This window comes from Cetorhinus maximus, chromosome 12, assembly GCF_964194155.1.
Source record: "Cetorhinus maximus chromosome 12, sCetMax3.hap1.1, whole genome shotgun sequence".
NCBI classification, from domain to species: domain Eukaryota; kingdom Metazoa; phylum Chordata; class Chondrichthyes; order Lamniformes; family Cetorhinidae; genus Cetorhinus; species Cetorhinus maximus.
This window is the reverse complement of record NC_135890.1, coordinates 79,391,313-79,418,625: the sequence shown is the minus strand read 5'-3', so window position 1 is coordinate 79,418,625 and position 27,313 is coordinate 79,391,313. Positions and strand designations below refer to the sequence as shown.

General features: G+C 41.0%; 1 protein-coding gene across 2 annotated transcripts in view; it reads left to right on the top strand.

Annotated features, from left to right (window-relative positions):
- Positions 1 to 1,642: 1,642 nt before the first annotated feature.
- mlec (malectin) overlaps positions 1,643 to 27,313 on the top strand; it is a 46,037-nt gene continuing 20,366 nt past the window's right edge. The window contains exons 1-3 of one of the 2 annotated variants that reach the window (XM_078553984.1): positions 1,651 to 2,075; positions 9,977 to 10,069; positions 12,378 to 12,556. In XM_078553984.1, coding sequence (XP_078410110.1) covers positions 12,392 to 12,556 — 165 coding nt within the window. In that variant the 5' untranslated portion in view covers positions 1,651 to 2,075; positions 9,977 to 10,069; positions 12,378 to 12,391. Of the gene's footprint in view, positions 2,076 to 9,976; positions 10,070 to 12,377; positions 12,557 to 27,313 lie in introns of both variants that reach the window. The other variant, XM_078553983.1, reaches the window with a different exon arrangement.

The following is a 27,313-nucleotide window of genomic DNA, read 5'->3' as shown; positions in this document are numbered from 1 at the left end:
AAACAGAATTAACTTAAGGTCGATAACCTTTCATCATAACTGGCTGATGAAAAGTCACAGACATGAAACATTGGCTCATGACTTCCACGCTCCCCAGCGTCAGATTTGGGGGTACCCCAAAGATGTGCAGGGGAATCCCCCTGGGAAGTTCCCAGGTAAGGGTTCGCATGGCAATTGCTCAGAAGTGCACACTTTCTCTGGGCAATTGCGCTGGGAACCATCCAAAAATGAGGTTTAAATTGCTAACTTCGGATAGTTCTGCCGGAGTTATGCCAATAGTTACTCAGATAAAGTTAGAAGAATTAGAACATCTTCTAACTTCTGAGTAACTTTTAAAGACCCAGACTGACCCCACGGGACTGACCCCACAGGGACTCCCCCCACCTGTCCTTGACACCCCCCACCCCAGACCTCTGGCACTCCCTCCGACTTCTGACACACCCCAGCCCCCCGACACTCCTCCACCCAGACCTCCGACTGACCACTCCCAGACCTCCGACCAACTCCCCCCTCAACACCCATGGACTTCTGACCGACCCTTCCCCCCCCCCCCCACCCCCATCTCCAGATCTCCCACCAGCACCCCTAGACCACCCCTGGACACCCTCACCCCACAAATCCTATGCACATACCTTAGACACTTACCTTCTCCCTGGCCTGTCAATTTCCCTTGCCCTTTAAAACGTTAAAAACGACTCACAGGAAGATTCAATGAGGCATTCAAAGGGAACTAGACTGTTATTTGAAAAGGAACAATGTGCAGAGTTAAGGGTATAAGGTGGGAGAATGGTACTGCGCAGTAAATGTTCTGTGGTTCTTTGGAACAGTTCCGAAGGAGTCATATAGGACTCGAAACGTTAACTGTTTTTCTCTTGACATCTGCTGCCAGACCTGCTGAGTTTTTCCAGCACTTTCTGGTTTTATTGCAAATGTCCAGCATCCGCAGTGTTTTATTTTTATTCTAATTAGCAACTTCCGCAGCTGAATTTGCATTAACAATGTAACCCTATTCATTTGACAACTGAAAGCAAAAACAGGCCGATTTGTTGCAATAGGTTTTCACCCAGCCTGTCCCAGTGGTACTGCGGAGACAATGCAGCCAGCGGGTATCCATTGGACGGCAGCAGCAGCCAATCCCGCCCTCGCCCGCCGAGCGCCCACCTTTCATTCATTCGCTCCCGCTCCCACACTGCACCGCGACAAGTGTGCGTTGGATGGCTCTGATTGGTGAGTGGCGATCGACTCATTTAAGGCAGAGAGGGGGAAGAGTCTTAACCACATATATATTAAGCTCTGCGTGCAATGTCATGGAGCTACTTCAATATGATAAAACGAATATTTAAGATAATATATCAGCTACTTTCGAAACAAGTCATCTTTAGCAGAAGAAGTTCTAAGAGAAGCATTGCTTAAATCCCCCTCCCCCCTTTCCACCAATGGAACCGGTTAACCTACTTCCGCATTCGGTTGGCACTTGCCACCTGAACAGGCTCGCGCTCCCACACAACCGAACTTGACTAGCTCAAGACCCGCCCTCAAGGCGCCGATTGGCCACTCTTCCCCGGCTTGCCGGGTAACGCTCCCGGGATCACGCGTCCTATTGGTGAAACGCCTTGTCAATCTCCCGACCCTGGCTTCTATCAGGTTAGGTTGACGCTGGCCTTTTTTTCCCCCCCCCCTCCTCCAGGTGCTGTGCGAAGAGGGAGAAGGTTTATTTTTAAATTTAATCTTCGAGGGGGGGAGGGCTTTGCTTTTAACAAAAAAAAGGGGTAAATGTGAAGATTTGTTTTTCTGAAGTGAAAGTGGATTTTGTTTGATTTTTGGATGGTGGTGGAGGCCGCGCGGTCCAGTTTGTGGAGCCAGTGAGTGTGAGATGAGGAGAGGGAAGCCGTGCGCCGGCAGCCCGCACTGCCTCTGGTTACTGACGGCGGCCTTGGTGACGGCCCGCTGCTGCGGCGCTGTCGGCGGCCAGGGCGACAAGGTGATCTGGGCCATCAACGCCGGCGGGGAGGCTCACACCGACATCCACGGCATCCAATTCAAGAGGGACCCGTTGGAAGGCAAAATAGGCAGGGGTAAGCCTTGAGGGGGAGGGATCAAGTATTTCAGTCTATTTAATATATGTGTTTCATTCGCTTAAATCAGTGCTCAAAATACCGTAGACTGTCGGGGCCCGAGCAAAAAAGAACTTGGCTAAAAAAAAATAAACTTTTCCCCCCAATACCAAATTATGTTGGTGAAAGTAAGGCATGACAGTCAAGGGTAAGACAACTTCCATTTGCACAGATGGGTGGCCAGTCACTTTTTTTTCTTTCCCACCGACTGCTGGAGCACATGTAGGAATGAGTTGGTTGTTTAAATATAAGTTAGTCAGAGGACACATGGATGTTCTGCTCTTGCCCTACACCTCCCCCCACACTCACACCCCCACACTCTCACACCCCCACACTCTCACACTCACTCACATATCCCCACACACACACTCACTCACATATCCCCACACACACACTCACTCACATATCCCCACACACACACTCACTCACATACCCCCACACACACACTCACTCACATACCCCCACACACACACTCACTCACATACCCCCACACACACACTCACTCACATACCCCCACACACACACTCACTCACATACCCCCACACACACACACTCACATACCCCCACACACACACACACTCACATACCCCCACACACACACTCACTCACATACCCCCACACACACACTCACTCACATACCCCCCCACACACACTCACTCACATACCCCCACACACACACTCACTCACATACCCCCACACACACACTCACTCACATACCCCCACACACACACTCACTCACATACCCCCACACACACACTCACTCACATACCCCCACACACTCGCTCACTCACATACTCCCACACACTCGCTCACTCACATACCCCCACACACTCGCTCACTCACATACCCCCACACACTCGCTCACTCACATACCCCCACACACTCGCTCACTCACATACCCCCACACACTCGCTCACTCACATACCCCCACACACACACTCACTGACATACCCCCTCACACTCACTCACTGACATACCCCCTCACACTCACTCACTCACACCCCCACACACTCACTCACACCCCCACACGCTCACTCACTCACACCCCCACACGCTCACTCACTCACATACCCCCACACACTCACTCACATACCCCCACACACTCACTCACACCCCCACATGCTCACTCACTCACACCCCCACACGCTCACTCACTCACATACCCCCACACACTCACTCACATACCCCCACACACTCACTCACTCTCACATACCCCCACACACTCACTCACTCACATACACTCACTCACTCACATACCCCCACACACTCACTCACTCACATACCCCCACACACACACTCACTCACATACCCACACACACTCACTCACATACCCCCACACACTCACTCACTCACATACCCCCACACACTCACTCACTCACATACCCCCACACACTCACTCACTCACATACCCCCACACACTCACTCACATACCCCCACACACTCACTCACTCACATACCCCCACACACTCACTCACTCATACCCCACACACACACTCACTCACACCCCCACACACTCACTCACTCACACCCCCACACACTCACTCACTCACACCCCCACACACTCACTCACTCACACCCCCACACACTCACTCACTCACACCCCCACACACTCACTCACTCACACCCCCACACACTCACTCACTCACACCCCCACACACTCACTCACTCACACCCCCACACACTCACTCACTCACACCCCCACACACTCACTCACTCACACCCCCACTCACTCACTCACTCACACCCCCACTCACTCACACCCCCAATCACACACCCCCACACACTCACTCACTCACACCCCCACACACTCACTCACTCACTCTCACCCCCACACACTCACTCACACCCCCACACACTCACTCACTCACACCCCCACACACTCACTCACTCACACCCCCACACACTCACTCACTCACACCCCCACACACTCACTCACACCCCCACACACTCACTCACTCACACCCCCACACACTCACTCACTCACACCCCCACACACTCACTCACTCACACCCTGCCTTAGCAGCTATCTACAAACCTCAGAGGTGCATCTGATCTGATATGGGATTACTTGATGCTACAATGGTTGCAGTGTAAAATGTTTCGTCAAAGAAAAGTGCCATATCGGCTCATTGAATTACTTGTTTTACGTCTATTATGAAACATTTGTACACAATAGCTGTTCTGTAGTGTGTCTTTCCCTTCTCCCAGTGAAGCATGGCATATCTGAATGGAATGTAGGTAGGTGACTTGCTCTCACACCTGTGGTATTTTACCACCTGCACATGAGCATTGCACAAGAGGAGTGGATTAACATAATTTGGCATCCTCTTTTCTTTCTCCCTCATGTGAGGAATCGCATCTCCATGTAGCAAAGGTCAGGAACTTGGCAGTGGGGATTTGTGATATGAACTTGGGGCTCAGTGCTTCACAGCACATTAGTACATTATTATGTTTTTGTTTGGACATGTACATAGAATTACAAATCTTCATAGATTGCTAGTTATTTGAGCTTGATCTGGACTATAAATTCATCAAAAGGCCAGTGCCAAATCATTGTTTTCACAATGATTTAACACATTGTGTTAACATATCTCAGTTATGGTATTGCTACATTTGATCTTTAGCCTTGTTTGGAGGGCAGTAGGGAGGAGGCCACTACAGTGACCAATGGTTGGAGTACGTATGTTTTTGTGAATGTTTTACTGATAACAGGATCAGTCTTGGCTCTTGAGTCACTTGCCAACATTCACTGTCTGGGTTGATATGTAAAGATTGGATGCTTGAGTGAGTTAGTTGCACCTGTGAATCCATATTCAGTATGAGTTAGCACCATGTGGGCCGAATTGGAGGGAAATAAGCGGCTTATTTTTGGCTCACTTGTTAATTACAAACGTTTGGCAAATTATAACTTTGAAAGAGAAGAAAGGCAGACTTGCCTTTATGTCGTACCTTTCACAATCACAGGACATCACAAAGCACTTAACAGATAATGCATCTCTTTTGAAGTCTGGTTACTGATGTAATATAGAACTAATGTGTTGTCAGACCAGGAAGAGGAATGACTTTAGTTTAATTTTACTGAGTACATGGAGCAGATAAAATGTTTGTCAAACAAGACAATTCTACTGTAACATATTTGGGTTAGGGTAGCCTGAAGAATTACATAGAGGTGAGATTGTGCTGTGAAGAGAGACTGTATTAAAGGCCTCATTATTTGGATCTTAATGGGATATTATATTTGTTAACAGTTTTTGTGTGAAGAATGTTATGTCACTCTAATAATGCACATCAAGAAAAACTCTGGATTAATAAACTTCTTTTCATCTCTCATGAGTGGCCAAAGGGATACTTAATTAACAATTCCATCTGTTTGCACATTGAAGTTCGCAGAGTCTTGAATGTGTGTTTTAAGGAGAGTATTTGCTGCAGGAAAATAAACTTTTTAATTTTTGATGCATCTGTTTGAGCAAAGGCATATTCAAATAACATGTGTATTTGATTTAGCTGACTGCTCACTGCTCTCTCTTTTTCCCCTTTTACTTTTGTATCCACTTTATTCATGGCTGTTGATATAATTTCTCTGGCCAAACATGTCTGCTTAGCTTGAAGTTAATGTGGCGACAGCAGTTTTTCATTGAGGGTATGGAGCATGCTCTATTTTCATTGTGTTTGGGCTATCCTTCTTTGAAATGCAAACATGGTGCGTTCATGATCTTTTCACACAGTCACTTAATTTGGAATGGCCCAAAATATTTGTTGCTAATAACAAAATAATACTTCCTTTTAAAGATAGCAATGTGGAATAGCATTACATGGGAACTGAATTGCTGGTGCTTTTTTAACCAGACTCCTGGTGGAAATGTCCTTGATACAAAAAATAACTAGGTTAAATTCCGTGTTTGAGCTATTCAGGGCATTACCAGTACATAGATTATTTGTTAAAGCTTTTGTCACAAAATTTTATATTTCTGTGAGGGAGAGTTAGTTGAGGGATGTTAGTGTTAGATAATAGAACAATTTTCTACTTCAGGTAACAAGTATGCGCATAAAATGCTTGTAGATTAGATATGGCACATTCAGCTGAAGAGTAAAGATCCATCTGCCGTGCTTGACCCCAGTCTCAAAAGATTCCCAATTAGTGCACTAGTGTGACATTTCCCACTTACTGCACCAACCATATTGGAATGAAATTGCTAATTTGGGCACTTGTGTTGAAGGCCTGTGGCCATTATGAACTTGGTTGAGACTAACCCAAACTCATTTCACATTAGATTCCTCAGGTGGAGGAGACATTTATACCGTCATTGACATTGGATTTGAACCCAAGTCCTAGAGATGCCAGGAGGGTGTTAGAGTTTCATTGTGCAACCTAGTATCTCTCTGTATTTACGTTTGATTGGACAAGTACAGGCAGCTGATATTTGTCACTCATGTTACATTTCGGTCAAGTTAGGGACGCAGCTACATGTCAAGCCTGTTTAGTGAGTATGAACAGAACCTTGGAAAAGTCCTGGGGATAGAAAAGCTGATTAGATCTCCCTTGTTACTGTACAAAAATACATTTTTTTCTCCTTTTGCACAACAGGTAAAGCTACTTGAAAAGAAATGTAACTCTAAAGAGGATACATCATTTGAAATTAGGATGTCCAATGCTGCAGCTTTTTGTGATCAGAACACTTTGTATTTTACTTTCAAAAATTCAGTTCCTTGCAAATTTTGTTTTCAGTATTGAAAAGACTGCATTGAGTAGACAACCCTCTGATCCACCAAAAGATATTGAACATTATGTATCACCTAGTACATACAATAAAGAGTAAGTTTATTTCCCTGCAAGATACACTATAATAAAATTTTACAACTCACCAATTCAAATCATGTGGTTCAATTCCAGGAACCTGCTATCCCATCAGTGAAATTAAAAGCCGTTCCCCCAAATTGAGCTATATATTAGTAATGCAGATATTATCTTGAAAGCCCACCTATGGTTCGCAGATAAAGGTGCCACAATGTCTGAGCCATACAGACTTTAATTCCAGTTTATGGCCTAGGTTCAATCTTGGTGTGTGAGTTATCTGATTTTTGGCTGGTGCATGATTGGCCACAGAGTACTTGGATTAGCAACTGGAAAAATTAGCCAGGGTTCCCAGCACTGCTGGAAATGCATGTTTGTTGAGCCAAGACAGAATTAGACTCTGTGAAGTAAAGAGTACTTGGGTAAAGAGCCTCTGTCTCTCACTGTCACTTCAATGTTGGCTACTTATGTCAGGTACCAGATGTCACCCACAGCCAATGGAAATTACTGCAATTAAGCGGATACCTATCTCTTGAGGATGTGACAAATAGAAATGATGCAGCTAATTGCTGCATCTGAATCCCAGGATGTTATTGCCTCGTAATATTCAGCTATATGTCTTTTACAGATGAAAGAATTAAAAAAAAACAGATTAGTGTATAGCAGTATCGGGCAACAATTGACTACATGACATGAATTTTAATTTTCGTACTGTTTTAACTTCCCTAAAAGGATGTTTAATGTAACATATTGGATAAAGTTCTAGAAATAACTTAAAATGGAACCTGAGCTGGTTCCATATTTTCATTAAGCTTTATTTGTTAGTATGTTAATATCATGACACTGTGGGTGAATATTGAACTTTTGCAAAAACACTTTAATGTTGTGATGTGCATCTTGCGTAACAATTTTAATTCATCCTCTCAAGTGTTCTCACCACAATTGTGACAGACCGAAATCAGGAGTACATAACCAATCTCCAGATTGCAGGATGTTTCCCCACAGGTTTAGAGACAAACATTTCTCTCATCCACCATGATTTCCTCCGACAAATGGATTGGTAACCAGACTTTGCAAATTTAAAATAACTGGCAAAAGAATTATAGGGGAAATTGGAAAAATTTGCTTTTATACAGGGGTGGAATCATCTGGAATGCACACTTGAAAGGGTGGTGGAAACTGATTCCATAGGAACTTTCAAAAGGCAACTGTATATTGTTTGAAGAGAATTAATTTGCAAGGTTGTGGGGAAAAGCTGGACTGTGGAATTTAATTGTACTACTCTTTCAAAGAACTGGCACAGACATGATGGGTGGAATGGCCTTCTTCTATGCTGTAAGATTCTATGATTTACATTTATTAAAATCCTCGTAAAAAGGTGCCTACATGGCGCTATGTAGAGGTATGTTTACTATTGTGCTTTGTTGAAATCAATGGCAAAGCATTTATCAGTTTATAGCCCATAATCTGTCGCAGGTCTGGTTAGTTACTAGTTGAGTATGGCAACTGATTTTTCAGTCAAACTGAAAACATTCAAAATCTATTGATTTCACACCATTTTGCATGTCCCTTTGCAGACTTGTGCTTTAACCTTATTTTTCAAAAATGTGAAAATTGTGCACTTGCACTTAAATCCCGTAGGGAATTGGAAAAAAAATAGTCACTTATAGCACTTAAGACCGCTACTTTTTTGTATGGGGTGGGGGTTGATGACGTTGACTCAACTTTTCTTGATTAATCTCACCATTCATTTTGGGATTCTGGCAGATCTTTCTTGTTCGTCGTCTTATAACTGTCAAAACTTCTTGCTGGAGGCACCGATTGCTGTTTTTCGTCCTTCGCTTTCAAAACGCACCCCCACTTCACCTTTACTTAGCAATTAAGACAATATATTTCTTTAAATACGTATATTCCAATAAAATTGCTTGTGGGTGTTGTGCAGTATAACCCCTGAATATCTGAAATGGGAGCAACACCAGTAATGTGATTTTCAAAACCTGCTCCACAGGTTTGGAAGTTAATTGTGTGATATCTATCTCCCTCCCTGTTTAATTGCAAAAGATTCTTCCATCATTGTATCTACTTTCATAACAACATGGACTGCTTGGTTCTCAAATGATTAAGGTTCATTGCTGGACATTTGAGTGAATTTTACTTTGTTCTAATGTGAGGTGCAGTCTTAAGATTTCAGTATTTGCATATTAAGGCTCTAATATTTTAGAGGGAGTTCTCTTTTAGTTCCATATAAATATAAATGCAAGTTAACCTTTTTTATGTATATAAAAAGCCTCTTGCTTGTTTTCCGCTCTGGTTCCTTTTTTAATTTTCTTTTTTATTGATCACCCTCACCTTTTCAATGTGCTGATTCTTGCTGGAGTTGGCTTATACCTACTAACTGTCTGCCAATTCACCTAAATGGCTGCTTTTTACGCACCATTGTTGGCTATTCTACTTATTGGGGTAGGGGGACACCAAACCTATCTTCAGCAACCTTGTACATGATTTTTTAGGTGGGGCCACTGTATAGTGCTCAGGAGAGAGAATCCTGTTGGAGGCTACTTTTAGTGTCCTCATCGTTGTCTTGGCAGAAAACGGGAGCAAACCTATCTTCAGGGTTAGCAACATATATGTTGCATTTTTTATTTATTTGTTCATGGGATATAGGCATTGCTGGCTAGGCCAACGTTTATTGCTCATCCCTAACTGTCCTTGTGAAAGTGGTGGTGAGCTGCCTTTTTGAACTGCTGCTTACAGAACCTTTAGGGAGTTGGCAATTATAGTTGTGAAAATCAAGTTGTCTTTGCACACTAAGAAAACATTGAAGGATGAATTGGGCATTTGTGAAGGGTGCCCTAGTTAGCTAATGGTTTAGTAGGTTAACTCTGAAAGGTGTACCTAGTAGTTTATCTTTTGTTGAATATTAAGTGTGCTGGAAGCATATTAAAATGTAATAATTTTGGTAGAAGCTCTAGGTCTGCAATGAATATTTGGATATTCAAATATTCATTTGTTTGAGGAAGTACTTCAATAACATTGCCTCTGAATGTTTTGTCTCTTGGCTTTGATCCAGACTCGGCTCCATATAAATTCTGTAGAGGATACACATCGGGGACGAGTGGTTTACCGAAAGTGGAGTGGCGCCGGTTGCACAGGCATGACTGAGGTATGGCGGCTGCAACACGAGTGGTTTATTTTCTGTAAACCACATTGTCCCCAGTGTGTATTCTGTTTATGCAACATGTATAGTGCACGTTTATACAGCCAATGAATGTTTATTTGGTATTTGAACTTATATATTCGAATGGATTTAAGCAGGTTCAGTTATTTCTTCTCTTCAATTCCTGAAGGCACTGACTTATACTGAGATATTATTCCACATGTACCCTCTGGGTACCCAAGCCAAGCGGCTATTATCCGTTTGCGGGTTCAGATAAAGGCAGACTCTCCTGTTATCTGTCTGGGCCTGTTGATTTACCGCTGAGTAGCGGAAAATTGGGGGGGAAGAATTGCGTACCAAGGAGGGAGCCGGTCCAATCTAAATCCATTAACTTGAATGGACGTAAAATGAGATGGGCTGAGGAGAGACATGCAATCCTCCCCATAATGATAGCTCTGACTGCTCAGATGGTCCAATACACCCAGTCACAGGAAAGTATACTTTTCCCAGTTACTGCCTCATCACAGATAAGCAACACCTAAAATTTATATCGCCTCCCCTAATGGAACTTGGGCTGCTTTGTTCTTCAATTGTAAATATTTGGTTGTGATAAACAGACTTCTTGAAAGTCAGGAGCTTATTGCTGTAATGTTGAGAGAACACAAGCTTATTCTGGTGTTTCACAAAGCACTATAACTAATGTTTTTAATATTTACAGTTCATGTTACACACTCTAGTCAGAACCCTGAAAATCACAACAGATCAAACATAGTTATCATTAACTTGGCTCCATCAATGGCAGTGATGCTGGTCTGGTGACAGCTTCATGGAATCATCAACCAGTACCTTACACAAAACGTGTGCCATATAAAATAATTTTATTTGCTCATGGGATGGGGGCATTGCTGGCAAGGCCAGCATTTATTGCCCATCCCTAATTGCCCTTGAGAACCGAACGACTTGCTAGGTCATTTCAGAGGGCAGTTAAGAGTCAACCACATTGCGGTGGGTCTGAAGTCACATGTAGGCCAGACCAGGTAAGGAAAGCAGATTTCCCTTCCCTAAAGGACATTAATGCACCAGTTGGGTTTTTACAACAATCGACAATGATTTCATGGTCATCATTAGACTTTTAATTCCAGATTTTTTTTTATTGAATTCAAATTCCACCATGGCAGATGGGAAACCTGGGTCCCCAGAGCATTACATTGGGTCTCTGGAATACTAGTCCAGTGACAATACCACTGCGCCACCACCTCCCCTAAGGGAACTTGTGCTCCCTTGTTCTTCAATTGTAAATATTTGATTGTGATAAACAGACTTCTTGAAAGACAGGAGTTTATTGTTGTAACATTGAGAGAACACAAAATTGTTCTGGTGTTTCACAAAGCACTATAACTTTAATTTTGTGAAATTTACAACTCAATTGCATCTAAATTGTAAACGGAGGAAGATATTTGCCTTGTCTCGCCTCCTTCCCAATTTTTATTGCTGCGGCAAAGCATAGTCCTTGTGGCATGTTTTATTTCCATGCATTTTTCAGGGTTTCAGTTTTCTTCCTATTTCTTAAAACTGGATTTAGAACAATTGCCCAAAAAATTTGGTATTGTTTTTTCTCCTGGAAGGTGTATGTATAATGCCAGCCATTGCTTGGTGATAGCCCTCTCTCCTCTAAACCAGATTATTGTGGGTTCAAATCTCGCTCCAGAAACTTGAGCAAATAATCGACGCTCACACTTCCATACAGTGGTGCTGTCTTTTGGATGGTACATTAAACCGAGGCCCCTTCTATCCATATGGGGTGAGGGAAGTGGGGTCTGGGGGTGGGGGGGGTGGGGTGGTGTAAAAGATCCCATTGCATCATTTGAAGAAGTGCACCATGGTGTCCTAGTCAATATTTTCCTCTTAACTAGCATCACTGAAAGATTATCTGATCATTATCTCACTTTGTGTGCAAATTTGTTGTTCCTGCATTTCCTAAATTACAACAGTGATGACCATTCAGAAACGTACTCAATTGGCTACAAAATGCTTTGGGAGATCCTGAAGTCGTGAAAGGCACTATATAAATGCAAGTTCTTTCTTTGACCATGCCTACTATTGGTTGCCTAATTGAGCTGATTTGGAACCTCTTTTAGATTTTCTTATTAATTAGATGCCATAAAACTCAAGTTCACATCTGAAGGAAGAGGAAATCAATGTCTCAAACAGCTGCTTAACAGGTAGTAAGCTAAAACCTTGTGAATATTTCCCCGAACTTAATGTAACTTGCTGCGTTTTCTTCTCTCTCTCTCTCTCTCTCTCTGTTTTCAAGCATCGGACTATGGAATGAGGTTGCCTATTTTTCGGTCAGTGCCTGAGGATCAAGTTTTGTATCAAACTGAACGCTACAATGAAGAAACCTTTGGATATGATATTCCAATTAAAGAGGAAGGCGACTATGTGTTGGTTCTGAAGTTCGCTGAAGTATATTTTGCTCAGTCTCAACAGAAGGTACTTTTAGTGAATTTCTTTTGGATGGGGGTGAAGTTTAGGTGTTCTGCTTACAGGAAGTTTCAAAATAGTTTTAAAATAAATGTATCCCAGTACTAAAATCAACAGCGTGTGTACTCTCTAGCAGTTAGTATTTTGACTCCCCTCATCCCTAGCCTTTATTCACTGAAGGAACTGATGCATGCTCTGTGCCTCCAGTGGCACCCTTTTGGTACCTAATCTAAGTGACTGTTCTTAATGTGTGAACCAAGACCACTGATACCTGTAAATTATTCAACTGCTGGGTAGTTTCACGACTAACCCTGATACTCAAGTGCCATCCGTATATTTATCAGCAAGAGTCACTGCACGGTGATGAGAGCTATAGCTGACTTTTCCTTAAATGCTGGCAAGATATTTATGATGGGGAATTATGTTGTAAGATGAGATCAGTGCATTTTACCTTCATCAAGCTTTTATGGCCTGGATTGAAGGTTTATGCATTGGTATGTAAAATAAATAATGACATGGCTTTTCACTGTAGAAGTAATTTGTGTTGTAAGCTTGTATCCAAAGGGAGGCAGTGCATCATTCAGTCATGTATGATCTTTACAGCCAGCAGAAAAAAGACTTTCAATCCATTAGTCTGAGCCAGTTTTGAATTGAGTTCCCAGCTGTAGTCTCCTATGTTACATAGCTCATCTTTTGCAGAGATTAAAGTAGAATTGAATTATGCCAAATTAATTTTTTTAAAATTGCAATGTGTAGTAGAAAGTTGCAGAGTGGTGATTGTCGCAACCATTTGAAAGCTGTGCAGTCAAAAGAAAACTTGTATAATAGAATCAGAAAATGCTGCAAACACTGAAGTCAGACAGCATCTGCAGAGAGAGAAACAGAATTAACATTTCAGGTTGATGATGTTTCAGCAGATAAAATTTTTACTGGTCAATGGAAAAGGTGTTTCAGGCATTTTAATTGCGTAGTTTGTGTGTGCAGCGTTCCTCCTGTTACTTTTATCATTGGGTATTTCCCTTGTGTAGGAAACTAACTCGCTGCACTTACTTGGCTGAAATCAGCACCCTCTACCACAGAATCCTTACACCCACATCTTCATGAGTCTACTGTTCCTTCGTGTCTCTGAGTACGGGGACATTTCCACCAGACAGTACAGCTGAGGCAGGGAGTTCTGCAGGTCCGCTGTCAAGTCTCCATTCTTATAATGCAAGAGCACATTTTCTTGTTCAGTAGCAGTGGGAGTCAGCCATATGCAAACTATATGAAATTAAATTAGATTGGCTCTCTTTTTTGGCTCACTGTGACCGTTGAAGAGCAACAGCTGGCAAAAGAGAGGCTCAAATCCAAAAATTCCTGACTTCTGGCCTACTGATCATAATTTGCAGATCAAATGCTCCTCAGCAGAGAGAATTATGCCTTTTGGATTGTATCACTCAAAAAAAAATACTATTTTTCTAGTGTCTTTTTAAGGAATGCTAGATGAGAGCAGTCATCCAACATCCATTTGATTTCCATACAAAAGTGTTCAGCAGTGATTGAAATTTACAAATTTTTAAACCAGTACCCACTCCCTGAAAAAGCCATTTCCAAATTTTTCTCAGAATAACCTTGGGTTATCTATGGACATTAATAAGTTGTGGCTTATGTAGCATTTCAAATATTACATTAACTTCACATTTTGGCATTTCTGGCAAAATCATACATTTTATTACAGACACATACCATTCGAATTATGCTATAGATGACTGAGAAGATTGTGGTAGACAATCAGAGCCAGCAACAGGTTTTTTAATTTATTTAATTAAACGCAGAGTTTGTGGCTCAAGATTTATTTTTGGTCGATCTAATGCAAGCCATCTGTAACAGATTTCAGGTGATGTAGCACAGAAGGTCCTCATTTGTAAGGGTTTGCTCGTTGTGAACCAGTGTAGTTTTGTTGCTTTTTCTTTTTTGAAACCCGGCCCTTCCAGCAGCTGTCCTTGACACATCTGAAAAGTTAGAGTTGGCAGTGCTTTTAATAAATTTTCAAAAAAATCTTAACTCCTTGGAGGTGCTATTAAAAATAAAACATTCAGTAGCCGCTATGGAACATAAAACGCCAAATGGCTAACATAAGTAATTGGGAGCGTTTATGGTGTCACTCTAACCTGGTCATAATGCAGTGCAGTTACCATCAAACTCGATATAGAGGCATGGGCCACAAAACTTGGTTTCATAGTGCTGCTGGTTTTGATGCTCCGAAAGCTTGGAGTTCAGAAAAAAGCCCAGGACCTGCTCTCATCAATCTCTGACGAGGCCCATCCCAATCACCATTTTAAGAAGGGTGATACCATGGGCATCCGTGTGCGCGCTGGAAGCATGCAGGTTGGGCAGATAGTGACTGTATATAATGCTCATTTGACACCTGACTTGCTATTTTCAAGCTCACAGATCCTGTTAGAGTTCTTTCTTACACATGCACGGTTGAAGATGCATTCAATGCATAAGGGACCCACCACTAGTGTTATTTAAAGAGATTACTGTAGAACTTGCAGTTGAGGTGCTTTTTATTGTCCTATTGCTGCTGCTGAGATAGTGGAAGTGCAGCTTACTGTGTTGCTGGAGGAACTCTCACAAGCTCTTTGAGTCAGAGGAGAGTGGTGCTGAACCTTTGCAAGCAGAGTGGATTTGAAAGGCCTCTGAGAAGAAAACTTGCTCTCAGTCATGAGGGCCATATTTGCAGATTCTCTTGAGCTGCAGCATGATATGGTGATGGAGCAGAGGTCGCAGAGAGGGGAAGCTAGATGCAGATGGAGGAGGAGGGTTCTCAAGAGAAAGCCGTACTTGGATTTTGTGAGAACATTTCCACCGCCACCTCAATCAGTATCTGAGACAGCTGTGCTACATCAAGAAGGTGGTTGTTGAACTGTGCTAACATTTCCAACTGACCTGTGGCCACAGAGCAGAGTGAATATGATGCTGCCAGTGCCTTTAGGGTCACCGTTGCTCTCAATTTCTACATCTCAGGATCTTCCAGGCTGGAGCTGGTGACGTTGCCAACATTTCTCAGTTCACTGCATCTCTGCAAATGGGAGGTAATTGAAGCCCTGTATGCAAGACATGGGAACTTCAGTGTCTTCTATCTTTAAGTAGGAGGATAGGGTCTGACTTTGTCAAGGTATCCAGCTTTCCAATAGTGCAGAGTTGCTGAAGAATGGCTCTGTGAATATCAGAACTCCTTGAATATGCTTGATTTGGTGAATGCCTGTTATCCTGGTGGCTTTTACCCATTGCCAGTCAACCATTCCTACCATCTTCAAACCACCATGTCAAAACCAGAAGGTGGCTGCTTGGCAATAAGGCCTGCACCAGCTCTGCGAATGACCAATTCACCCAGTGCTTATTCCCATGTCTTCTCCCCGTAACCCTGCGCATTCATCCGTTTCAGATAAGTCTAATTCCCTTTTTGAATGTCTCAATTAAACCCGTCTCCACGACACTGTCAGGCAGTGCATTCCAGACCTTAACCAATCATTGCATGGAATTTTTTCCCCACAGAAACTTCAATGAGAGTTTGTGAAAAATTGCCACCTTCATCCATTATGTGCACTTTCTAGGCTATGATCTGCTTATGTGATGCCTTGTAGAGTTGAATAACCCACCAGTGTTTATTGTCTCACTTCACACATGAAGAATGCTATTTGTGTGAAGTAGCTAAGGGGCTGCTGGGACCTCTGGGATCATACTTGAGCACAAGCTGACACTTCTGAGAGAGGAGTGTGAGAAAACATGGGGCGTGTGTGGAGAGTATGTAACCACCTGTATAATTTTTTTCTGGGTAACATCTCTGGAGAGAGAATTATAGTTATGTTTCAAGACAATGACCTTTCGTCTGAATAATCTGATGAAAGGTCATCGGGTTGAAACGTCAACTCTGTTTCTCTCTCCACAGCTGCTGCCTAAACTGCTGAGTATTTCCAGCATTTTCCACGTTTTTCTGATTTTCCTGCATCCACAGTATTTTGTTTTTGTCATTTCTTAGGTCTGACTGACTGGACTTGTGTCTGAGCTTTCCACTTGGTTCAAAGTAGAATGTTGTCCTCGTTTTCTGAATTCACTTTCAGCCAGCATTACACCTTTTCCATTTCTTTTTGGTCACTTACACTAACTGTACTCCTGCTCCCTGCTTGATTCTCTTCTAAAGAGTCTTGGAATGTTTTGCAAATTGTTGTTTTGCTGTCATCATCCACAGAAATGGAAAGTAGAGAGAAATACTAATTTACTTCAACAGTTGGCCTGCAGTCTGCATTACTCTAGCATAGCCTGCCATTTGTTCCCTGAGCCTTCCATCACTCACTGCCTGCAGTTGTTGCTCTGACCCTTGGTTCCAGCCTGCCATTTGCACCCTGTCTTCAGCAACCTGCCTTCCTCTTAATCCTGGACTTTTGACCTTTTGAAAGGTGTACTATTAAGTTTTTTAAAAAAAAAATGTTAAAAGTAAAAACAATAATTTTAAAATGTGGAAATTGCAAAATTGGCTTAATGAGGCTTTGGTGCTTAGATGATTTCTGATACAGAGGAGTGAAGTATTCAGTATCACTTCCCCTACCCGCCCTCACCACCTTCCCCTGGTCTCCCCAAGGGGGTTTCCTGATTTCATTGCTGCTGGCAAAGAAACAACGAGCAGTAGCCGTTCACTTTGACACAGCAGGACAAGGTAAGATGCTCCAGGCATCTCTAGTAAACTTTGTGACAGCTGATTATGAAGGGACACTGTTAGAGGCTTGGGAATACATTGTCATACTGGCATTTCTGACCTGGAGTAAAGTACAACGTGGGGCGAAAAGGCGAGTTAAGAAGCAAGTTAAATGAGAACAGTTATTTATTGTGAAATTGTGTTACTGAACATAGTAAACCCTGTTTCTGGCTGGTCTTGTGCTTTACTGGAGTGTTTTGTCAACCACCCTTGTTGGATGGTCTCATGTCTAAACAAGCTACTTATTTTTTAACTGCACTTGCATGAATATGTTTTCATGCATGACAGTTGTTGCTCTTGAGTGTGGAATACTTGTGGCTTGTGTTAATTCCCTATAGACTAACAGATGTTTCCTTTAGCAAGCGGTCAGCAGACTGTTCACAAATTTTAAATACTTCCAGACGTTACCAAGTTTTCAAAAAAGTGACAGTCCCACTTTCTGAAATGCTTGATTTAAAATTATTTAACAAAGAGCTGAAATGTATGTTTGCTTAATGCTTTTTAAAAATATATATAAATTAATTAATTATATTTCTATATAGTACTATTTAGTGTTTTGTCAGCGCAGCTGCCTCTTGGAACGAGCTCTGTATTAAGTTATTTAACCAAAGTATGACCTGATTAAAATATCCAACTATTTGGATGGTATTCTATTGATGGAGTTTGATTATCACTAAAGACTCAAGTTAAAGGATACTAAAACTAATTAAGATTCAAACACTTGGTTTGTAAGAAGTCTAAAGTAGATATGCTGTTGTATTCTTTTTGCTTCTGTGTAATTATAAGTCTTGTAAATAAATTTGACTAATTTTAGCCTAAATATATATTGTTTGATAGCATGCTGTTTTCACCTGGAGGTCATAGGTGTGTATGTTGGGCAGCCCATGTATAATAAGTCTGAGGGTAACTGGTAATACTGTTATAGATTACTTCTGTCATGGCACACACAAGGTTGTATGTTTCAATCATAAAGGATGTATAAGAAAATACAATTTACATTGCTGTTTGTGGGAGTTTGCTGTGCACATATTAACTGCAGCATTTCCTACATTACAAGTGACTACAGTTCAAAAGTACTTCATTGGCTGTAAAATACTTTGAGAGGTCCAGTGATTGTAAAAAGTGCTATTTTAAATACAAGTCGTCCAATGCTAAAATGAAATGAGAGGACAAACTCATTGAACGTTTGTGGACACCCCTCTATATTTCTAAGCCATCAGAAAATATGAGGCTACTTAACAGTTTCATTTTCCCATCCTATAGGTAGCACCACTATCTGCCATGCTTCAGCCATTTTCAATCCCAACCATCAGGAATTTCTGTGCCAACTCAAACATGTTTTATTGGAGGGAAGTCCTCTGCATATATGTGGCTTGAGTAATTGGTGACCTATCAGACTTGGTATTCAGGAGGCTCAATTCTTCCCAAGGAAAAGATTTTGGGCTGGGGATTTTTTCAGATCTTGTCTTCTGCATATCTACAATGTTTGTATTAACAGTTAAGTGCCACAGCTTTTGTGCTAGACATTTTCTCAGGTTCAGCAACAACAGTCATTTTTCACATCAAGGAATGCAAGGAAGTTGATTGTGAGAAATAATTCACTAAATTCTCAGAATATACACTCCCCCCTTCTAAGTAAGCTTTATTAGCTAAACTAGTTCAGACTTTCAAAGCACACAGCTCTTTGCTGCTGCTGCAAAATCACAAACCACCCATTGACTTGAGAGACTTTCTGTGGATATCCTTTTCCTTAAGTCTGAGATGAGGCGTTTGGCTCAGTGAGCAGTCAATCAGTGTTTCTGCTTAGGCTGCTTAGCCTTTTGATGTGAGAGTAGAAAACTCTTCAGCATTTTTCTAGCTAAAGCCCCTGCTGTGTGAATGGAATGAAACGATACCTTGACTCTGGTGTCTTTTCACAGACGCTCAAAACGTTTGTGGTTTTTTTATTTAATCTATTGAATGATTAATTAAAGCTTAACCAAGTTCCAAGCTGCTAGTTTATTGTTGTGATAAAATGCTGAATCCAATATCAATGAAATATTGTCAGGCAGAGAATTCAGTTCAGGTGACAGGCAAAATCTAATTTACCATACTAAAACTGCTGAAAGATGGGATCATCGGAAAGCACACTATTTATTACTGATTCAAGGTGTCAGACTGTATCACAGCTTTGTGATCCAGTATTCAGGTAGCTGATGGGTTGCCTTTAGTAGAAAGAGCATTTTTGAAGAATGCAATCTGTTATAATTTTGGATTTATCCCAAACCTTTTTATTAATTCTAACAGATAGACTACACTTCTGATAAAGTGCGAGTTTTTAATCTTTGCTGTGTTCAGATTGGTGTGGCCATGTAACCTTGGAGAACAGTAAATCACTGGTGAACAGCCATTTGTCGCTTTAGAACAGTGTTGCCCGATAGAAATTGCTGACTTGCCATGTGTGAGACTACAGTGACACTGCTTTAGCCACATGCATTAATTTTTGTTTAGCAATTAGAAATACAACTCACTACCTCCTGTATTCCCAGTTAGCCCCATCTGACTGATGTGTTGGACAACAGACAAATAATATGTGTGAAACAGGTATTAGAAAAATGTGGCAAGATGCCACGGGACTTAATCAGATTTATACAGATATGAAGTATTCTAACTGTCTAAAACTTTGAAAGACACTAGTCTGAAATCCTTGTACTCTTCTCCACAAGTTCTTAGAGACACAGTTTCTAAACATGTGATACATGGGAAGATTCCTTATGGGGGGGATTATTTGCTTTTGGCAAATATTACTGACCAGGAAAAAAAGGAACTAAAGCCCCTGAGAGGGTCTGTAACTTAGCTTAGTTAATATGAATCTCCCATCTAAAGTTCAATTAATACAAAACTACGTCTAAGGTTTAACTAATGCTAATTTCATGTTGAAGGCAGAGTTACAGAGTCAAGTCTCATTTCTGGATTTAAGCATGTAATATAGGCTGACACTTATAAGGTATTGAAGGACTGCGAAATTGTTGGAGATGCTGCCCTTCAAATGACACTGAAGCCCTGTTTATACCTGTTCTGGTGGAAGGATGTGAAAAATTCCATGAAGTTATTTGAAGAAGAACAAATAGTTCTCCCAAACAAAAACAGAATTACCTGGAAAAACTCAGCAGGTCTGGCAGCATCGGTGGAGAAGAAATCAGTTAACGTTTCGAGCCTTCACGGCCCTTCCGAAGGGCCGTGAAGGCTCGAAACGTTAACTGATTTCTTCTCCACCGATGCTGCCAGACCTGCTGAGTTTTTCCAGGTAATTCTGTTTTTGTTTTGGATTTCCAGCATCTGCAGTAGCTTTTAGCTTTTTGTTTTTAAATAGTTCTCCCAGTCTCTTGCCCAGCATTCTTTTCTAAACTGATACCACAAGTCATTTAAGTGTATTTCACAGTCATTCATTTTATGTCAAATGCATTGAGATATTTTTGAGAGACATGACATGGTGCCATAGGAACACAAGTTTGCTGTTTTCTTTCAAGTTTTACAGTTAATGTAGTTCATAACAAGCGCAAAGTTTAATGATTCAGGAAATATTAGTTTGCCTGCTTCTTGATTCCAAAGTATAATTTAGACTGACTCCTACAAGGTACTTGAGAAACTACTGAATAGTTGAGGATGCTGCCTTTTGATTCAGTGACTATATACCAACTTTATCACATGGCAAAATAAAGTCAACCCAGATTGGTAGCCATTTAAAAAAATATAGATATACTTCAACTGTCTAAATCACAAGGAAAAAATAAATCCACATTTCTAACACCAAGTACTTTGGAAACCTTTACCATTTTTATAGTCCCTCTAGTGCCTCCCATTGAGATGAACAGGCAAACCTTTATTCCCTCCCAGCTGTTTATTGGAAAACAATTAATTGGAATGTACTAAAAGGTCCCCTATTTGTAACTGAGTATTTACAGTGAGCACTAAGTCCCCCATCTATATATTCATTAATTGTATACATTTGTCTCTAAGCAGCATAATCACTTACTGTGCTTCATAGCTCGCATGGTGCATGATATTCTAGAGCAATCCCAAGGCTTAAATATTGAGCAAGTACTTAATTTGGTATTTATAATGAAGGCCACAGTTGTAGTTAAGTAATAATGGATAGGCTGACTATAATGTACCAGGGAACTGAGATCCTATTGAAGGTTGAGACCACACAATTAAGCGATTTGGAATGCAGCATCCCCAGTTGCTGTTATTGAATTTACGATCTCGTATTCTGGAATTATTAAATGGATCTTTTAGAAAAATTGGATTTTTGTTTAGGAGTGAATATTTTGGTGAAAGTAAATTTTCCTAATTTTTTGAAAGCAAAATACTGCAGATGCTGGAAATCTGAAAAACAAACATAACATGCTGAAATATTCACCAAGCCAGAGAGTATGTTCTATTTATATTTCAAGTTTCCAGCACCTGCAGTGTTTTGCCTTTGTAAGTAAGTAGACTCGGGGAAAGTGAAGGAGATGAGAGATAAGGGTGAAGGCAGGAGTGATTTAATAAACAGCAGAATCATTAGCATCACCTGCGGTTTAAAAATAGGGAAGCAGCAACAGATATGATTGCAAAATGTTGAACTCCAATGTCTAATCAGGAAGATTGTACTTTGGCTCATCGTAAGATGAGGTAATGTTTCTCGAGCTCCTGCTGAATTTTATTTGAAAACAGTGTAAGAGGCCAAAGAGAGAGAGAGAGAGGTTGAAATGGGATGAAGAATTAAAATGAAAGGTGATAGGAAGCTTGGGGTTCCAGTTGTGACCTGAATAGAGATGTTCAACAAAGTAGTTACCTAATCGGTGTGTGGTCTCCCCAATGTAGAGGAGACCGCATGGTGAGCAGCCAATACAGTACATTAAACTCTTCCATCACAGCGGGTTATGGAGATACACAGTTACTTGCCCTGTTCACTCGGATCTCGGATGTCCAGCCACACTGCAATGCTATCAGCTCACGCTTTCAGCAACTTGCAGTGCAAACTATCATTAAACATGCAAGGGCAATTGTAGCTAAATGGTGGATGCTGTTTGCCCTGCTACAGCAATTTATGGCCCATTAAGATTTAAGGTTTGCGAAATAAGCAGGAGGATTGTCAGATCAGGTGAAGAAATAAGGAGAGGGAAACAAAAGGTTGGATTAAGAGAGAAGGAATAAAAATAAAGGAAAAGTGAGTTTTTTTTAAAAAAGTTGTAACATTTCTTTAAATACACTAAAACAATTCGCAACCTGAAGGACTGAGACTTCACTCTTAATAGTTAATTTTGAGTGCCAGAGAAGTGATTGACAGTAATTAATAATTGTCACATCGTTAAAAGGTACTTGTGCTTGTGTTTATCCGCTGTAAATATCTGTAGTGGGATTAATCATATCTATTGTGCAAACCTAGCACTTTCACAACAATCAATGCGTGCCAATGGCGAGGTAGATAGCAAAATGTCATTTTCATGAAATTAATGATGGGGCAATGCAACTCAAAACAACTTTTGGATATTTAACCTTTAATCACGCATCTGCCTGTGCCGGAAGTGCATATATAACTGTGAGCACCATTGGCCTCACTGACCACTAGGATAGCAAAACCTGGCCCTTTGTTGATTGGATATGTCTCGTAGATCTCCTGAGTAACTGTCCTTTCCCAACCACCCTCCTTTTTTAGAAGCACCCAGCCTCTGTAAATAATTTTGCACAGCAGCATAGCGGAGGCTTTCCCCATCCCTGTTGAAGGTAGAGAGTCTGACTGGGAGACACAGATGGTTATGCTCTACCACCTTGTCCAAGTGCTTAATAAGCAAGACAGTATGCGTCAACAAGCAATTTTTTCAATTTGGGGAAAAAAATTGCAGTTGAACCCTATTCTTGTATAAGGAGTTCTCACGTGCCTTCTGGGAGCAATAACAGGATATCAATTGGGAGGATTCTGGCTGATTTCCTTCTCCTTCTTCCCATCCTTTTTTCCTTTGCCCATTGAGACTGAAAGCTGTTTATTGTGCTCTTTCCTCACGACAACAGAGAACAGTTACCTTAGCACAGGCCAGCAATGGAACTTGATACTGTCATGGCCAGTGGCATAGTTGCCTACTGGCCAGTGCATTTACTAGCCTGCATTTGCATTTAAAAGGTTTTGAAAGATTCCTGGCATGAGCCCCATTTCTGGCACGTTGTTGTTCCACCATACTGTAGTTATGGTGCTATCTTGATTTTCTGACATAATTTCAGTATTGTTTGTTCCGATATTGAATTTATATGATGGTAGTGGCAAGGTCACCATTGGAAATATTAACATTATTGGACATTGAGTGACCCTTACTGTTAATGTTTTGTGTTTAGGGGGCCTCTAAAATCAGTTTTCATTCCCAATTTTAAAACTCTTCTCCCCCCCTCAATTTTAAATTTTTTGGCAGCGACGACTAGGAGAAATTCATGGAATGAGGAGGAATTAGAACTCCAAACCCACCCCCACCCCCAGTTTGTTTTTATTTTTGACATCATTGAACTTCAGGAAAACGAGCAGGAGATGAACAAGATGTAGCTAAGCGAAGTCACAACTGAAGACACTTGTGTGGGCCTCAATGGCAATTCCAAAAGTAATGATGGAATATAAGTTGCTTTGATCACGAGATAATGTTGAATTAGTTTAGCAGTGCATTTATAGTATTTATGAATGAGCTATCAAAATATTGGCTGCTAAAATTCATGTTTAAAGTAACACAGCATCCCTATGGTATCATGAGCACAACTATTTTAAAGGGCTGACTGAAATGTGAAATAAAAAGTAAAATAATGCAAATGTTGCAAACATTCAGATCATGTAGCATCTGAAGGGAGAAGCGTTGGGCTAACATTTCCGATCAATACATTTTTGTCAAAACTCTGCCTAACATCGTTGACCTCAAATGTTAACCCTGTGTGTTTTCTCTCACTGCTGATGCAGTGTGACCTACTGCATGTTTCCTGCATTGTCTGTTTTTATTTGAAAAAGTTGATGCTGAGGTTTGATTGTGGAGTATGTGCTATGAACAGTATAGTGCCAACATTGTACTACACTGACCTTCATTGTCTATTTTGTTAATATTGCTGTTGTCATTACTGAGGATTTTCCACATGCTTCCTTGACATTACAAATGTATGCACATCTGTGGACCCGATTCTTTTGCAAACGGTGGGAAATATCAGGGGGTGTGAAAATCTGTTTATACCTTTTTACCATCTAATGGGGGAAAATCAGGTAATTTATTGATGAAAATTGGTAAAACTTGATTTTAATGTTCCTTTTATGTTGCCTGCAGTTGTAAACTTCATCTATTGGAAACACAAGGGTGTCCTTGGTAAAGCTTGGTAAACATTGGTCAATTTGTTTGGTTGTAAAAATATGGAAGGAACCCTTAATGTAGAAAAACCAATGTGGCACTCTTGCTGATTTTTGTTTTCAGTCTGAAGAAGGATCTTGAATTTAATGAGAAGCAGACACTAAACATTGGCTTACAACTGAAAATATAAAACTGTATTAAATTCCCATTATTGTATTGATATTCTGTGTCTACAGTTCCATTTAATACTCACTGGAAAATAATTGCTGTAAGAACAATTAATCACAATCGACTACTTCAAATCAGTTTACTGCTGTACTTTGAGATGGTTCTAATGGGTGTGATGAAGCAAATTTGTATAAATCCACATTCTTTCTTTTAATCAATCCAGACTTAAGTTTGTCAAAGCCTGAAGAGGGGAGTTAACAAAAGTGCAGCCCTCCACCTTAATCACATTTTTCTTCAAAGTTAAAAACCAATGTTACCATTGGGTGATTGAAATTAAAATACTAGAGGTCATTCAATTGGCCATGCCTGTGCTCGCTCTTCAGCTGGAGATTTTCAACTATAGTTCCACACACAGTTATAGAAATCAGCTTGTTTATCCTGAAGCCAACCTGTAGCAACACAAGACACAACTATGCCTCAGCGTCCACTGTCAGTATTGATTCCTAGACCAACTGAGATGGAATCTGTTTTTGATATGTGTGGGGAAATCGCCTCCTTCCTCTTCCCCCGAAAACTCCATGAGCGCCAACCTGTTGTCATCCTGTGCGCATGGAGCAGTTTAGTTCAAGCCACTGCAGTATTGAAATGAGCGTTTGAACTCCTCCAATACAGACCACATTGTGTGTCTTTCCCATTTTAGAGGACCAATGGATGGGACATAATTAATCTGGTAAGCTATAGAAACTTTCCTCAAGAAAAAAAACTTTCATTTTGACAATGACTGTTATGTCCTCAGGAAGTTCCAAAGCACTTCACAGCCAGAGAATTATTTTTGAAGTATTGTTCTGTTTTTGTTGAGACAAATGAGGCAGTTAGTTTAAGCAAGGAGACCCACAAACAGCACATGAGATGAATAGCTAATTGATCGGTTTCAATGGTGTTGGTTGAGGGATGAAAGTGATTGAATCATGAAAAACAATTCCCTGTGCTAGACAGGTGTGTAATGGGATTGTTTACATACACCTGAATAGGCAGGCAGGATTGTAATGTTCATTTAAAAAACAGCATCTTCAATAATGCAGCATATCCTCAGGTTCTGCACTGAAGTGTTCATCCTGGAGTGTGTGTTGAACCCACAGTATTATGATTCAGTAGCAAGATTTCTACCAGTTGAGCAAAGCTAACTAAATAGAATGGATGGGAAGTTTCATTGATCCCATGATTTGAATAGTTTTTTTGTGTTTTTAAGCAAACCTTCATAAGAAAGATCAATTTAAAAGTCCAATCTTTCTAAAGTTCAATTTTATACTGTAAGTGTGGAGGGTACTTTTAATACTATTGATGATAATTACCAGAAGATAGCTTTCACTTTACAGAGCTGCAAATGCTACAATCACAAGTGAACCCTCAATTCCATGAATCTAGATGTCCCAATCTCTTTTAATGTAAAGAGTTCCATTAACCACTTTATATAGCTGCATACTTCCAACCCACACAGTTTCTCAGGTAGTTGGTTACATTACCAAATGTAAAATAATCTCATATAAACTGTGTTGTGAAACCTCTTTTTTCCTTGCATGTTTAACATTGTGTTTCACAAATATGAGAAATCCATTTGTTGGGAGAATAGAATTCATTGTTTGATTTTCTAATTTACTGAAAATAAACAAAAGATTATTGGTTTCCGATCTGAAGATGGTTGTTTAAGAGAGTATATACATTATAAAGTCATAGAGGTCTACAGCACAGAAAAAGATCCTTCGGCCCATCGAGTCTGCGCCAGTTAAACAAGTACCTAACTATTCTAATCCCATTTTCCAGCACTAAGCCCATAGCCTTGTATGCCCTGGCATCACAAGTGCACATCCAAATACTTCTTAAATGTTATGAGGGTTTCTGCCTCTACCATCCTTTCAGGCAGTGAGTTCCAGATTCCCACCACCCTCTGGGTGAAAAAATTCTTCCCCTCATCCCCTCTAAACCTCCTGCCCCCAACCTTAAATCTATGCCCCCTGGTTTTTGATCCCTCCACCAAGAGAAAAAGTTCCTTCCTGTCCACCCTATCTATGCCACTCATAATTTTATACATCTCAAGATGTCCCCCTTCAATCTCCTCTGCTCCGGGGAAAATTACCCCAGTCTATCCAATCTCTCGTCATAACTAAAACTCTCCAGCCCAGGCAACATCCTGGTAAATCTCCTTTGCGCTCTCTCTAGTGCAATCAAATCCTTCCTATAATGCGGATTCCAGAACTGCATGCAATACTCTAGCTGTGGCGTAACCAGCGTTTTATACAGTTCCAGCGTAGCCTCCCTGCTCTTATATTCTATGTCTCAGCTAATAAAGGCTAGTATCCCATATGCCTTCTTAACCACCTTCTCTACGTGCCCCGCTACCTTAAGGGACCGGTGGACACACACACCAAGGCCTTTCTGATCCTCGGTACTTCCCAGGGTCCTACCATTCATTGTGTATTCCCGTGCATTGTTTGTCCTGCCCAAGTGCATCACCTCACACGCTTATCT